The sequence below is a fragment of the Rhinolophus ferrumequinum genome, chromosome 22, assembly GCF_004115265.2.
Source record: "Rhinolophus ferrumequinum isolate MPI-CBG mRhiFer1 chromosome 22, mRhiFer1_v1.p, whole genome shotgun sequence".
Taxonomy (NCBI): Eukaryota; Metazoa; Chordata; class Mammalia; order Chiroptera; family Rhinolophidae; genus Rhinolophus; species Rhinolophus ferrumequinum.
Genome location: NC_046305.1, coordinates 12,380,351 through 12,393,682, shown reverse-complemented (window position 1 = coordinate 12,393,682; position 13,332 = coordinate 12,380,351). Strand labels below are relative to the sequence as shown.

Here is a 13,332-nt window from a genome sequence, read left to right as displayed (position 1 = left end):
TTCTACTGTCTGAACATTAAACCTCGATTTTAAAAAGAAGATTAATGATCCTTCTTTATAATAGCAAAATAAAGAATTCAGAAACAACCTCAATGTCCAACAACAAGAGATTAGCCAAATAAAATATATGCTGCAGTTCTCTGATGAAAATACCTTGCAGCTAATTAAAGAGCATGTTCTTAATACTTTGGTACATGGAAAAATTTTTCATGTTATAACATAACATGAGAAAACCCAAATGATAAAATTGTATGTTCAGTTTGATCTCATTTTTATAAAAAGTACATAGAAAAAGAAAAATATACCAAAATATTAATAGTAATTAACTCTAAGAGAAAGAATTATGAATGTTCTTTATTTCCTTATATGAGTTTCTGTATTTTCCAAATTTTCAATGAAATGATCAATTATCAGAAAAAAGTATTATTAAAAATTTCTAATCACAGAAAAGAATCACCCCACTTCAGAACCATAATTTTTTACAGAAAAAGAGATTTTTTTCTCCCTTTCCTTCCCCTTCTCTCTGGTTTTAGATATTTTGTTCTTACAATAAACATTGGCACAAAAGAAGTTCTAGTTTATTATTTAATTCATTCAGGCAGTATCCGTTTAGTGCCTACTATATACCAGGTAGTATACAAAACTAAACAAAACACAAAACCCTTTGCCCCTATAAAGTTTATCCAGAAGAGATAATAAACAAATAAAAAAGAAAACAATATATTAAGTAGTGATAGTGCAATAGATAAAAATAAGCCACGGAAAGGCGATTGAGAGTACACAGTGTGTTGCAACTCTAAATAAGGGGATCGGGAAAGACCTCACTGATAAGACGTTTGAGCATTTGAGCGAAGGTCTGAAGGAAGGAAGGAAGGAGGCTACACACACTGGGAGAAGAGGATTCCAGGTCATCCGCAGTAAGAGGAGGGAAGACAGAATGAATGTATAAGCACAGATGTAGGTGGATGAGTAGATGTAGGGATACGAGCTTGAGTTCTCTTCTGTTTGTTTCTACTTTCTAGAAAGCATCGTCATCAGCTCAAGAGGATGGAGAGGTAGTATTAGAGGTGTAAGGAAAGAAGACAAAGTATTGAGCAGTTATTTACTAAGACAAGAAGGGTGAATTGGCTATAGAAAACAGTAGTACATTCAGTAGGCAAAATGATCAAGGTACTGCCTCTAATTCTAGTAAGAAATAAAATAGAATAAAAGTAAAAATCTATTTTTGAGTTTAGATTTTGTATACATTTGTGTTTTTCTTGACATTTAAAAATATAGTCATTCCAACAAGTTAAAAAAAAAAAAGCAGAGGACTATGCTGGATTAAAAGGGACATAAAACAAGATGCAATGTTTGGTCCTAGATAGGATACTGGTTTGGACAACTAAATGCAAAATACATTTTGGGAATAATTAGGAAAATTTGAATATGACCTGGATAATTTATGAAGTGAAAATTTATTGAAATAGATAGAGATTGCTGACTAAAAAAATTGCTGGCTATGTAGTAGTATATACAATACCATTTTGTTTTAAAAAATGCATGTGTTCACATGTACATAGAAAAAAGATCCACAAGAATATACCCTAACATATTTACAGCAGTAATCTATGGGTGATGAGATTGTGATATTTTTTATTCATTTTTGCGTGTTTGCATTTTCTAATTTTCTTATAAGGTATGTACTGCTTCTATGATAAAAATTTTTTTAATTGACTAAATAAAAAAATAACATATGCAATTAGGTATATCTTTTGATATATACCCAAGAGCTTCTAGTAATCAGAATTCTAACAGAAAATGAAATAAAATATAATTCAGCAAACTACAGCCTGCAGGTCAAATGTGGCCCACCACTTGTTTCTTGTATCGCACATGACCTAAAAATTTTACATTTTTAATTTTTTACAAAATTAATTTTACTTTTTTTTTAAATAGTTGCAAAAACAATAGAAGAATACTATTTCATTGACACATGAAAATGTTATAAATTCAAATAAAGTTTTATTGGAACAAAGCCATATTCTGGTATTGTCCTTCGCTGCTTTTGCACTGCAATGGCACATGTTACAAAGGCAGAATTGACCAAGTAGTTGCATCAGAAACCATATCTCACCATCTGACCCTTTACAGAAAAAGTTTGCTAATCCCTGAAAGACAGTAAAAATTAAGACCATGGTAGAGTCACTAAAATATAAAAAAAACAATTAGATTCACACTACTAATTAGGAAAATGCAAACAAAAACCAGGTACCTTTCCATACCCATCCAATTGATAAAAGACATGGGCAAAAGAGAATTCTCATACACTGATGAGAGAATATACTGGTACAACTACTTTGTGGAATATTTGGCAACATCTAGCAAGACAAGGCTATGTATATCCTATGACCCAGTAATTCCACTTTTAAGCACACCCCCAGAAATCTCTCACACAAGAAGACATTTACAAGATGTGTATTACAACAGTTCCTGAAGGAGTAATATAAGTAATGAACTTTATACTACTGTAATAAAAAAAAACTTCAAATGTTTCTATAAAATCTGTAATAAAGTGTGAAGCAAGTATGACATAATGGCTAATATTGGTAACTCACTTGGCATTCTTTTCAGCATCTAACAGAGCTTGTGCCAAATCCCTGTGGGCCTTCTCTGCTTCCTTGGTTAATTTATTATCATGTGCCCGAACCAAACACAGCTCCCTGAAATAAAGCAAAGGAATTTTATAGTCCTAGTTGAAGATTTCCAAAAAGTTTCTACCCAGGAAATCAGATTCGCACATAGGAATATTCTCAGTCATCATGTGTACATCTCTTCCTAGTTTTATCACCTTACAAACCAAATCAATAAATCCAGTATACATTTGGATGGAATCTTGCCAACTTTGGCAGTGGAATCAGGCTGGCTAGAAAAGGCAGAAAGAAGAGGTGGGGGATCCTTTAGAATGAATGAAGGCAGAGGCTGACAGCTAAGGCCTCAGGCTGCTCCAGCTTTCCCTCTGATGTGCCTACCCTATCCTCTTCATTCCGGCTAGAATCACCTTGCTACAAGTTTAGATGATCACTAACCTTGATTGCTATATAACGCTTATTATTTGAACGTTAACATTGATAATCATGGCACTGCTTTGTAAACCTGATTAAGATAAACATATCTGTCTTGGAAGGAAGAACAAGAGTGTTTCCCCCTTGAGTATACACAGAGCCCTAGTTTTGTATTAACCTGTGTAACCCACGTCTCTATATCTATACCTACATCTATATCCAATCCTTTCTGCTCTCTTGCTAAACACGAAGAGAACAAAAGAGCCCTCACCTTTAACCATTCTACTTTCCCTGAATATTTTTCACTCTCTTTAGAGACATGACTTTTGTCTTGTCTTTAAGATAATCAGTTTTTACCTGGTCAGTTCCTCAATAACATTCTTAAAATTGTACAATTCTTCTAAAATGCGCTGGTCCATCACTCGCTGAGTTACCAAGTCTTTGTAGAAGTCAATCATCTGCCGGGCGATTTGGTCAAGCATTTGTACATACCGCTCTCTGCACGAGAAAGAAGGAAAACAAGACATCATGCAGGAGAAAAGGAAAAAGGAGCAAAAACATGGGAGAAAAAATAATGTTAAAAGAAGAGTGAGCAGACACAACGATATACGGGGAACAACAAGGTTGGAAAAGAAAGGGATCTAAGCTGTGCATTTTTGCTATGCTCATACAAGTGAATGAATTGTGAAGAATTTTAACCAGAGTCATAATTATTTGGAACATAATATCTGAGATGTAAAACAAAATAAGGACTTTTTTTCTTCTTCTAAATTACAAACCATATGAGGATAGGAACCAGGTCTCACATATTTACATATTTATAACCTCTAATAGAGTACCTTGAATACAATGGGATTTTTATAAATAGTTGAATTCATGAATAAAACCACTTTTCTTAAATTGACCAAAATGTAAAAAGACACCAACTGTTTAAAAATAAACAAAGAACTTAAATACAAAGAAGTCATTTCTTTTGCTTCTGAATAAAACCAAACAAAATCTTTGGAAATAATCAAAGATATAAATTACAGATGCAATAACTGAGCAGTCTTCATTTATATTAAAAATGATCTAAGTATTATATCCTATCCTTGAGACCCTAGAATTAATAATATCTTTGAGTTGAAATGGTCATTTAGCTTAATCTCTCACACATGGACAGAAAGAATTATTCAGCCCTTATTCAAACACTTAAAGTGAAAAGGAGTTTATCAGCTCAATATGCAGCTCATACAGCAGGAAATAACAATATTAAAAACATCTTTACGACTTCCCCTCCTAACAATATAGAGGTAAAATACTCAAAAGCCTTCCTATTACAACTATATCCATGATAGAGCATACTTTTTGAAGCATTAATGGGCTCACAGGAAGAAATAGAAATCTCTAGGGATGAAAAACAATAAACAAAATACAAAAAGCTAAGAATGGAGTAGGAGGTGGCAAACAGTATCCTTTAGCCAAACCCAAGGTCAGGGTTGCCCCAGTAAAAATACCAACAGTGGGTCCCAGAGATCATAAGTCTTGGGCCACCTTTAAAGTGGGAGACCTGAGTGTAGACCTGCTACTGCATCAAGCCAGGATTCCAGAAGGGAGAAAAAGCAAATCCTCTCTTCAGAAAGCATCTATGATTTATATCCTGAGGATTTAATGATTGAGATTAGACAAATATTAGCTACACAAGCAAAGACTGCAAATACTTATATAAATAAACCACCATGAATGAGACTCAGAAGAAACAAAAGTAGATTTAGATACGAATGGTCTTCATCTACTAGAATTATCAAATTTAGAATATAAAATTATACATGGAATGTTTGAGAAATAAAAGATAGAATCTAAAAAATAAGCAACAAAAAAAGTATTAAATATGATGACAAATATGGAAACAAACCAATAGAACTCTTAGGGAAAAAATGTAATTACAGAATTGTAAAACTCAACAGATGGGGTATAGCAGAATATATACAGCTAAAGAGGGTATTCGTGTCCTAGAAAAAATTATCCAGAATGCAGCACAGAGATAAGGAAATGGGAATTATGAAAAAGAGATGAAGAGGCAGAGCATAGGATGACAATGTCTAATGTAAATCTAATCAGAGTTCCAGAAAGAGAAAACAGAGAGAATGGAGAACAGACATTCACCAAAGAGATCAGACCATCACTGATAATTTCCAAAAACTTATGAAGGACATTAATGTATAAATAGAATTCTGATATAGGTATAGGAACAGGAATTATAAAAAAGAAATCCAGGGGAACTAAATTTACTCTCCTGCCTGAAATAACAACAATAATAACACTAAAAAGACATGGTATGTGAAATAACAATTTTCAAGATCCTGGATATTGGGCAATGAAAGAAAGTGACTCTTGAGAGACCAGAAATAGGGTAAGCCCTATGATTGCTCCACTTGAGAGAGTTTCCAGTCTATAGTACAAAGAGAGGAAACCCAGAAGGACCCCAGTGGGTTCTCTAAGTTAAGGAGATAGAACTAAGTCTAGAGAGAGATGAAAACGATTAGAGTTCAGAGGACAGGTACCAGAGAGAAAAATGCTGCACAGAGAGAGATCTCTGGAAGTCTGCAAAGGGTTCCCCTTAAGTATTCAACTAAATAATGATCAGGGCATAAATGTGAAGAAACCACCTGAGATCATGGAAAGAACCATCGAAAAGGATCAGAAGTAAGAGTGCCCAGCACTCACACATGACTTGAAATAGTGCCTGTTTCCACCCAGCCAGACTGTAAAAGCTCATGATTCATGGGGCATTGGATACAGTTCAAAGAAAAGTCTTGCCTCAATAATATCCAGAATTAATTAGCCCTAAATTAAGCACTGTTCTGGTCCTACCTAAAGGATCAAATAGTTTTCAAGTAACTTAATTGTGTCCCAGAACAAAGCTCAAGAATATTTTTAGGAATACAAAAACATATAGCATTCAATTAGGTAAAATTCACAGTGTCTGCCATCCAATCAAAATTACCAAGTATGTAAAGAAGAAAACACACATATGAGGAGAACAATCAATCAATCGAAACTGACACAGAACTGGAATAAATGTTAGAATTAACGGACAAGGACATTACAAGTTTTCATTAACAGTTAAGTAGAGACATGGAAGATATTTTTTAAAAGACCAAAATTGAGCTTCTAGAGATGAAAACTACAATGTCTAAGATGAAAACATCACTGGATAAGATTAAAGGCAGATTTGATACTGCAGAAGAAAAGATTAGTGAACTTGAACATATAGCAATAGAAACTATCCAAAATGAACAAGAAAAGACAAAAAACACAAGAAAAAACGTTCAAAGCATCAGGGATCTATGGGACAACTTCAATATTAGTAGCCTGATATATGTGTAAATGGACTTCCCCAAAAAGGGGGCAGAGCAGAAAAATGCTTGAAGAAAAAACTAGCCAAAAAACTTCCATATTTTATTAAAAATATATATAAACTCAGATTCAAAAAGCTCAAGAAACATGATGGAAACTACACCAAAGCACATCATAATCTAATTGCTCAATAACAATGGTACAGTGCCCAGAACTTAATGAATTCCACAAAATAACGGTCAGGAAACATTTCAGCAATTTAAAATTCAAGTGAAAGTAAAGAAACTAGACTGAAAAGACTATATACTGTATGATCCCAAGTGTATGATATTCTGGAAAAGAAAAAAAAGCATAGAAACAGTGAAAAACAAATTAAAAAAATAAAAATAAATCAGGGGTTACCGAGGAGGGTTATGGGAATGGGAATGGAGGAGGGATGAACCAATAGGTGATGCATACAAGGTTTTTAGGGCCATGAAATTATTCTGTATGATACTGTAATGGTGTAATACTGCATGACACCATATTTTGAAATCAACATTGATGAATTAGTGTGTTTTCCATCTGTAGTATACTTCAATAAGAAAACTTGAAAGAAGGGGGGATGTTTAGCCTGGATAAGAGAATGCATAAAAGGGAAGACAAAAATGGTCATTTTCACATATTTGAAGAGCTAGAAGGTGAAAGAAAGAATAGACTTATTTTGAGTATTTCCAGAGTACAAAATTGGGATTAGTGGGTAGAAGTTATAGGAAGGTAGATTATACACACATTATCTCAATATATTACATAAAAGAGTAGATAGTGTATGATCCCATTTACTAAATAGGCAAAACTAATCTAAGATGGAAAGAAGTCAGAACTTCTGGAGAAGTGGAGGAGGGCATTTACTGGGAGAGAGTATTAGGGAACTGTGTGGGGTGATGGTAATACTTTATTCTTTTTAAAGGCTTGGGTTATATAAGTGTGTGGATTTCTCAAAAATCAACAAATGCAGGCAAGATTTTTTGCATTTCAGTATAAGTAAATTTTACTCAAAAAGGAAAAGCAAGACAAATATAAATAATGAACTCTGGTTAATGATATACATGCTGAAATATTTAGAGGGAAATACACTAATGTCTGCAATTTACTTTGAAGAGCATGAAATTAAATTGCTAGAAGATAGAAGAATGGCTAGATGGATAGACAAGCGATAAAGTAGAGCACATTCAGAGAGATCTAATAATTTGCCTGTGCTTCTATGGCAAGTAAGCTGCAAATACGTAATTTGAACCCAGTATTCTACTTCTGTTACTCCTTTCAGCTTTTGGAAAGAACCAGTGTCATAAGAAGAATTATAGTAATAATAGTATTTATCATCATCATCTATAATACCTATATGTATTGAGCACCTAATTCTATGCTCTCATTTAAACCTCACCACAATCCTATGAAGTATCTTAATGCTTGACACAGAGTAGACACTCAATATTACTGACTGATTAACGAACAGACAGATTAAAATGTTCACAGTTGCTATTACCTTCGTTTACAGATGAGAAAACTAAGGCTCACACTATTTCCAACGTCATACGATAAATTGAAATCTGATCAGTGGTCTCCAGACTCTGTACTTTTTCTACTATTTCACATAGCACTTGACTCCCAATCATAAAAAAAAAAATATGTTCTCAAACATCCCAACAGAAATCACCTTAAGGAAGTTTCCAATTATTATATTTTTATTATAGAAAATATAATAGAAAAACAATTAGGCTTCTTATTATCAATAGAATAGAGATGTGTACTTTTGTGATTTTCTCAAAAACGGATATAAACATAATTGTAATATAAAATTCAAAAGGAAACTGGAACACTCCAGGAACAGCTTTAACCTGATTTTAGACAGTAGTTCTCCTCTATCTGCACAGTCCACACTGACTTGTCGAATAAGTTCATGAAATACTGTATTGTAAATAGTCTGTTCCTTCTTCAATATATGTAGTAGTTTGTGCATCTGGCAGAAGATAAGTAAGTTAATTAGCATGTATTACAGTCTTGTCAGTAAAACCATTTTAAGAGCTAGGGCTCTACATGTGAATGAGCTTTAGAGACACCTTGATTGATTTATTTCACTTACATTTTCCTTTATAAATATATATACAAAATGATATATTATTTTTAAAAATCTGTGTCTAATCATACATCTCTTTAAATGATGCACTGAGAAGGCCACAGTATCTCTTCTATGGTATACCTGCCAAAATACGAAACCTGAATCGAATCGCGAGTACTCCTACACATCAATCAAACCCAAACTGAGGAACATTCTAGAGAATAACTCTCCTCTGTTCTTCCAAATATCAAGGTCAAAAAAACGCAAAGAACTGTTTTAGATTATAGTTGTCTAAAGTAACACGACAAATAGAAGCACTGTGTGATCCTGGGATCCTGAAACAGAGGGGGAAATAGCTATAAAAAGCCATTATAGGGATAATTGACAAATTTGAACATGGACTATCATATCAATGTCAAATTTCCTGATTTTGGTAACTGTATTATAGATACGTAAAAGAATGTCCTCATCCATAGGAAGTATACCTGAAATGTTTGGTGGTAAAGAGGCACGATGTCACCAGCTTAATCTAAAATGGTTCAGAAAAAACTATATGTAGAAAGATATGTAGAGAAGGAGAGACAATGATAAAGCAAACAGAGCACAACGTAAACAATTGGTGAATCCGTGTAAAGGTTACGTAAGAGTGCCTTACATTGAACTTATCTATAAGTTTTAAATTCTATAAAAATGAAAATTTACAAAACAAAAAATAGCCTTCATAAAGAAATAAATCTATATCTATGCAAGACTGAAAGAGCCCTTTCATTAAGCACAAAATAAAAATTATAAGTGATAAGAAAGCACGATTTAACTGGCCATGTTTTTTATTGGTACATAAAATAAGGGTCTTATAATCGATGGTGACTTGTTTTCAATGAAATACAGTAATACAAATAATACAGTTGACTCTTGAACAACACAGAGGTTAGAAACGCCAACCCACCATGCAGTCAAAAATCCATGTGTAACTTTTAACTCCCCAAAAACGTAACTACTAATAGCCTACTGTCGACCAGAAGCCTTACCAAAAATATAAACAGTCAGTTAACACAATTCTGTATGTTGTATGTATTATATACTGTATTCTTACAATAAAGTTAGCTAGAGAAAAGAAAATGTTATTAAGAAAATCATAAGGAAGCAAAAATACATTTAAAGTATTTATTGAAAAACAACCACATATAAGTGGACTGTGTAGTTCAAACTGTTTTGTTCAAGAGTCAGTTGTACTACCTGAAGCTGAAGCTGAAGCTGAACAATAATGAATATTAACTACAAGTTTATGTATGTGTATGTGTGTGTGTGTGTGTGTGTGTGTGTGTACATACTTACAAGAAGCAGAATACAGCATTAGGAATAGAGACAGTGGAAATGTAATGGCTCTGTGCGATGTCAGAGGGATAGTGGATGGGGGAGGGGGGTTCACGCAGTGTGAGGGATATAAATGATAAACGTCTAAGTATTACTTTGTCTTGTGCACCTGCAACTAATAAAAAAAAATGTAAAAAAAGAGTCAGTTGTACTAACAATTAATTATACAGTGATTACCACAAACCAAGCATTGTTCTCAGCCATTTACATTCGTTATGTCATTTTAATCTCCACAACAACCCTATGAGGTAAATATTATTATCATCTCTAATTTACAGAGGAAACTGAGGTACAAATGACTTGCCCAGGTTCACCAGCTAATAAATAGCAGGGCCAAGATGTCAATCCAGGCCTTCCACCACCCAGAGTGCATGCTCTTAACCACTAGGTTATCGTGATTTATAGTGATCTTTGCAGTTACCTTGGTAGGTCCTGTATATTCCTGATTTTCCACACCAGCCCTCTCTAGCATAGTATCCATCACATCGTTCAGCTTGACCACTTCTACTCTTTTATTAGGTTTCCTAAAAGATTAAGGTGGCAGACTTATGTAATTAGTGTTATAATAGGTCATCCTCAATCACAAAAAGAATATAATATGCATAAAGAAAATGTATATACTATGGAATATTAATGGTATCTTAAAGCATTAGAATTGTAAGCACAGATCTCGTGGGATATCAGTAATATAGTCTTTAAAAGAAAGAAAAATGCAAATAGTATGATCCTCTCTTTTGTAAACAAAAATAATGCTCCCTCCCAAAAAAATTCTATTGTGTATGATTGTAAGAACATAGAAAAAATGTGGTGAGATAAACACCAAGCTGTCAATGTTAGTTACTTCACAATATAAAAGAGGAAAAGGGACAAAGAAGAAAAAACACAAAAAGACTGTGACAAAATGGAAGAACAGTAATGGTTAAATATAGAATACAAAAGTATTTTATATATGATCCAGCAATCCCACTTCTGAGCATTTATCCAAAGAACTGAAACCAAGATCTCAAAGAGATATTAGCACTCCCATGTCCATTGCAGCACTAGTCACAATATGTGGAAACATAGATGTATATCGATGGATGAATGGATAAAGAAAATATGGTATATACATATACTGGAATATCATTCTGCCATAGAAAAGAAGAAAATTCTGCAATATGCAACAACATGGATGAACCAAAGGATGTCACGCTGAGTGAAATAAGCCAGTTACCAAAGTACAAATACTGCATGATTCCACTTACATAAGGTATCTAAAACAGTCAAACTCATAGAATCATAGAATAGAAAGGTGGTTTCCAAGGGCTGGTGGGAGAGGGAAATGGGAAATTGCTAATAAACAGGCAAAAAAGTTTCAGTTATGCAAGGTAAGCTCTACAGATCTGCTATTCAACATTGTACCTATAATTAACTGTATTATACACTTAAAAATTTGTTAAGAGGGTAGATCTTATGTTAAGTGTTCTTACCACAATAAAATAAAATTAAAAAGCAATATAAAGAATTTTGAAACCATAAAAAATAGCATTTTATAGTACTTAAATATTATAAATATGTAAAAATTGAATATGCAATTGGACAAATGAAAACACTGATTAGATGACAGAATTGTGGCAATTATTGTCTTGGGTTTCTGCTGTCATTTTAATTTTCGCACGCATGTGTGTGTGTGTGTGTAATAAAGAACCAAGAAAAGGTAATATATATGTATATAGTTATTCTTTCTAAAAAACTCTTTTAAAAATAAACTCTACTTACATGGATGGAAAGACCAACAGCCTATTTTCACTATCTGTGAGGAGAGTAGTATATTTGCTGCAATCAATATGATAGGTAAATGTTATTATAAGAAAATTATCTAGCCTGTTTATTACTTATCACAACATGATAAACTTAAGACTTCATGGAATTGAGAAGCTTGAAAGCAACCAGAAAGGTCCACCATTTTGCACGTAAGATCATACTTAAATAGTCTTAGACATCTACAGACACAGATGTAATGATATTTATCATATTTGAAACATTTTTTAGTAAAGGAGCTTTAATCACATTCCTTAATATGTCACAATATGAAAATTTCCTTGATTCGTTAAGAAGAGCTTTTCAAAGGTGGAAGGATGTTCTAAGAATTCGTAAGTCAACTAAGTGACTAAATAGGTTATAAAATGAGTAAGCAGCAGAGATGAAACTAGAACATAATTTCCTGACTCCCAGCCATATCTGTCCTCTGGAAGTACTTGTTTACACCTAAATGACTATCACAATAAAAACCACATAGTAATCCTTTAATTCATTATTACTTTTTTCTTCCCCTAGTTAATAAGCATTTCCTTTGGTCTCCAACTTACTCTTCAATAGTTTAAATGTGTGTGTGTGTGTGTGTGTGTGTGTGTGTGTGTGTGTGTGTGTGTGTGTATTAAAGCAAATGAAGCACCTAGTGAGTCAGGATAGAGGGCATATGGGAGTTCCTTGTCCTATTTTGTAACTTATTTATAAATTTGAAATTATATAAAAATTAAAAGTTACCGCAAAAATGAGTTCCACTTAGTTCTCTTTGGCAAAATATTGTTCTGAAACCCACTATCATAAGGAAATGCCATATAATATAATGTACTGGATATGATAAAGAGTGACATCCTTAGCCCAAGTTCTAGTTTTTTTAAACTATGAAACATTCAAGTGTTGTTTTGGAAAATAAAAGCAAGATCCCATTTTCAATCCCATAAACAGGAATCAAAGAAAACTGGGCATGAGTGGTCTGTAGTCTGGAGCTAAGCCATAGAATCGTGCGCTATGAGAATCCAGTTTATGGGGCTACTTTCCATTGTCTCCATGGTAATTGCTCAGAACCACTCCCAAAGAGGCATAGCCAAGCATTTAGAATAAATATCATTTTTTTCTCTAGTTAAAATTAAACAGTAGGAAAAGACAGAGAACAATTTAATCACTGAAATCCCAAACTTTTTCAAGTAAGACTTTTTCATTAGTTTCTTAAATTAAAATGATTTTTAAAAATTGTATTAGGATGGTTGGCCATGTTTCCTCATTTCAGTGCAAATGTTGACTAGGAACATGAATGAACTGTGTCCATATTCCTCTATGTCTGGGAAGCACGAAACAGTTCAACTTGTCAGATATTCAGTATATACTATAGTACTCACTCATCGTAACACTCCAAACCTGAAACTCCTATATTTGACACAATATGAAATTCTTCAGGAATCAAAGTATCGGTTAGTTTCTTTGGCTTAAAAAGAAAGAATAAGAATGAAAACATTAGTAGATGAAAAAAACTGAATTGCACAAATTCTAATTGCTGTCCCAAAGGGATACTATTTATTAAGAGATTTTGATGAGGAAAATGACCATATTAGTAATATGAGACATGGCAAGTAGTAAAAAACTTTTAGCAGAGCACACATTTAAAACAAACAAACAAACAAAACACCAGGAATTACAGAATAACCTTGGTTTTAG

General features: G+C 33.3%; 1 protein-coding gene across 1 annotated transcript in view; it reads right to left on the bottom strand.

The window, feature by feature from the left end:
* AXDND1 (axonemal dynein light chain domain containing 1) overlaps positions 1-13,332 on the bottom strand; it is a 55,568-nt gene that overhangs the window by 30,365 nt on the left and 11,871 nt on the right. Inside the window, exons 6-11 of the mRNA XM_033091993.1 lie at positions 13,017-13,102; positions 11,614-11,670; positions 10,277-10,379; positions 8,261-8,382; positions 3,402-3,542; positions 2,598-2,702 (exon numbers count right to left, since the gene is read on the bottom strand). Coding sequence (XP_032947884.1) covers positions 2,598-2,702; positions 3,402-3,542; positions 8,261-8,382; positions 10,277-10,379; positions 11,614-11,670; positions 13,017-13,102 — 614 coding nt within the window. The remainder of the gene's footprint in view (positions 1-2,597; positions 2,703-3,401; positions 3,543-8,260; positions 8,383-10,276; positions 10,380-11,613; positions 11,671-13,016; positions 13,103-13,332) is intronic.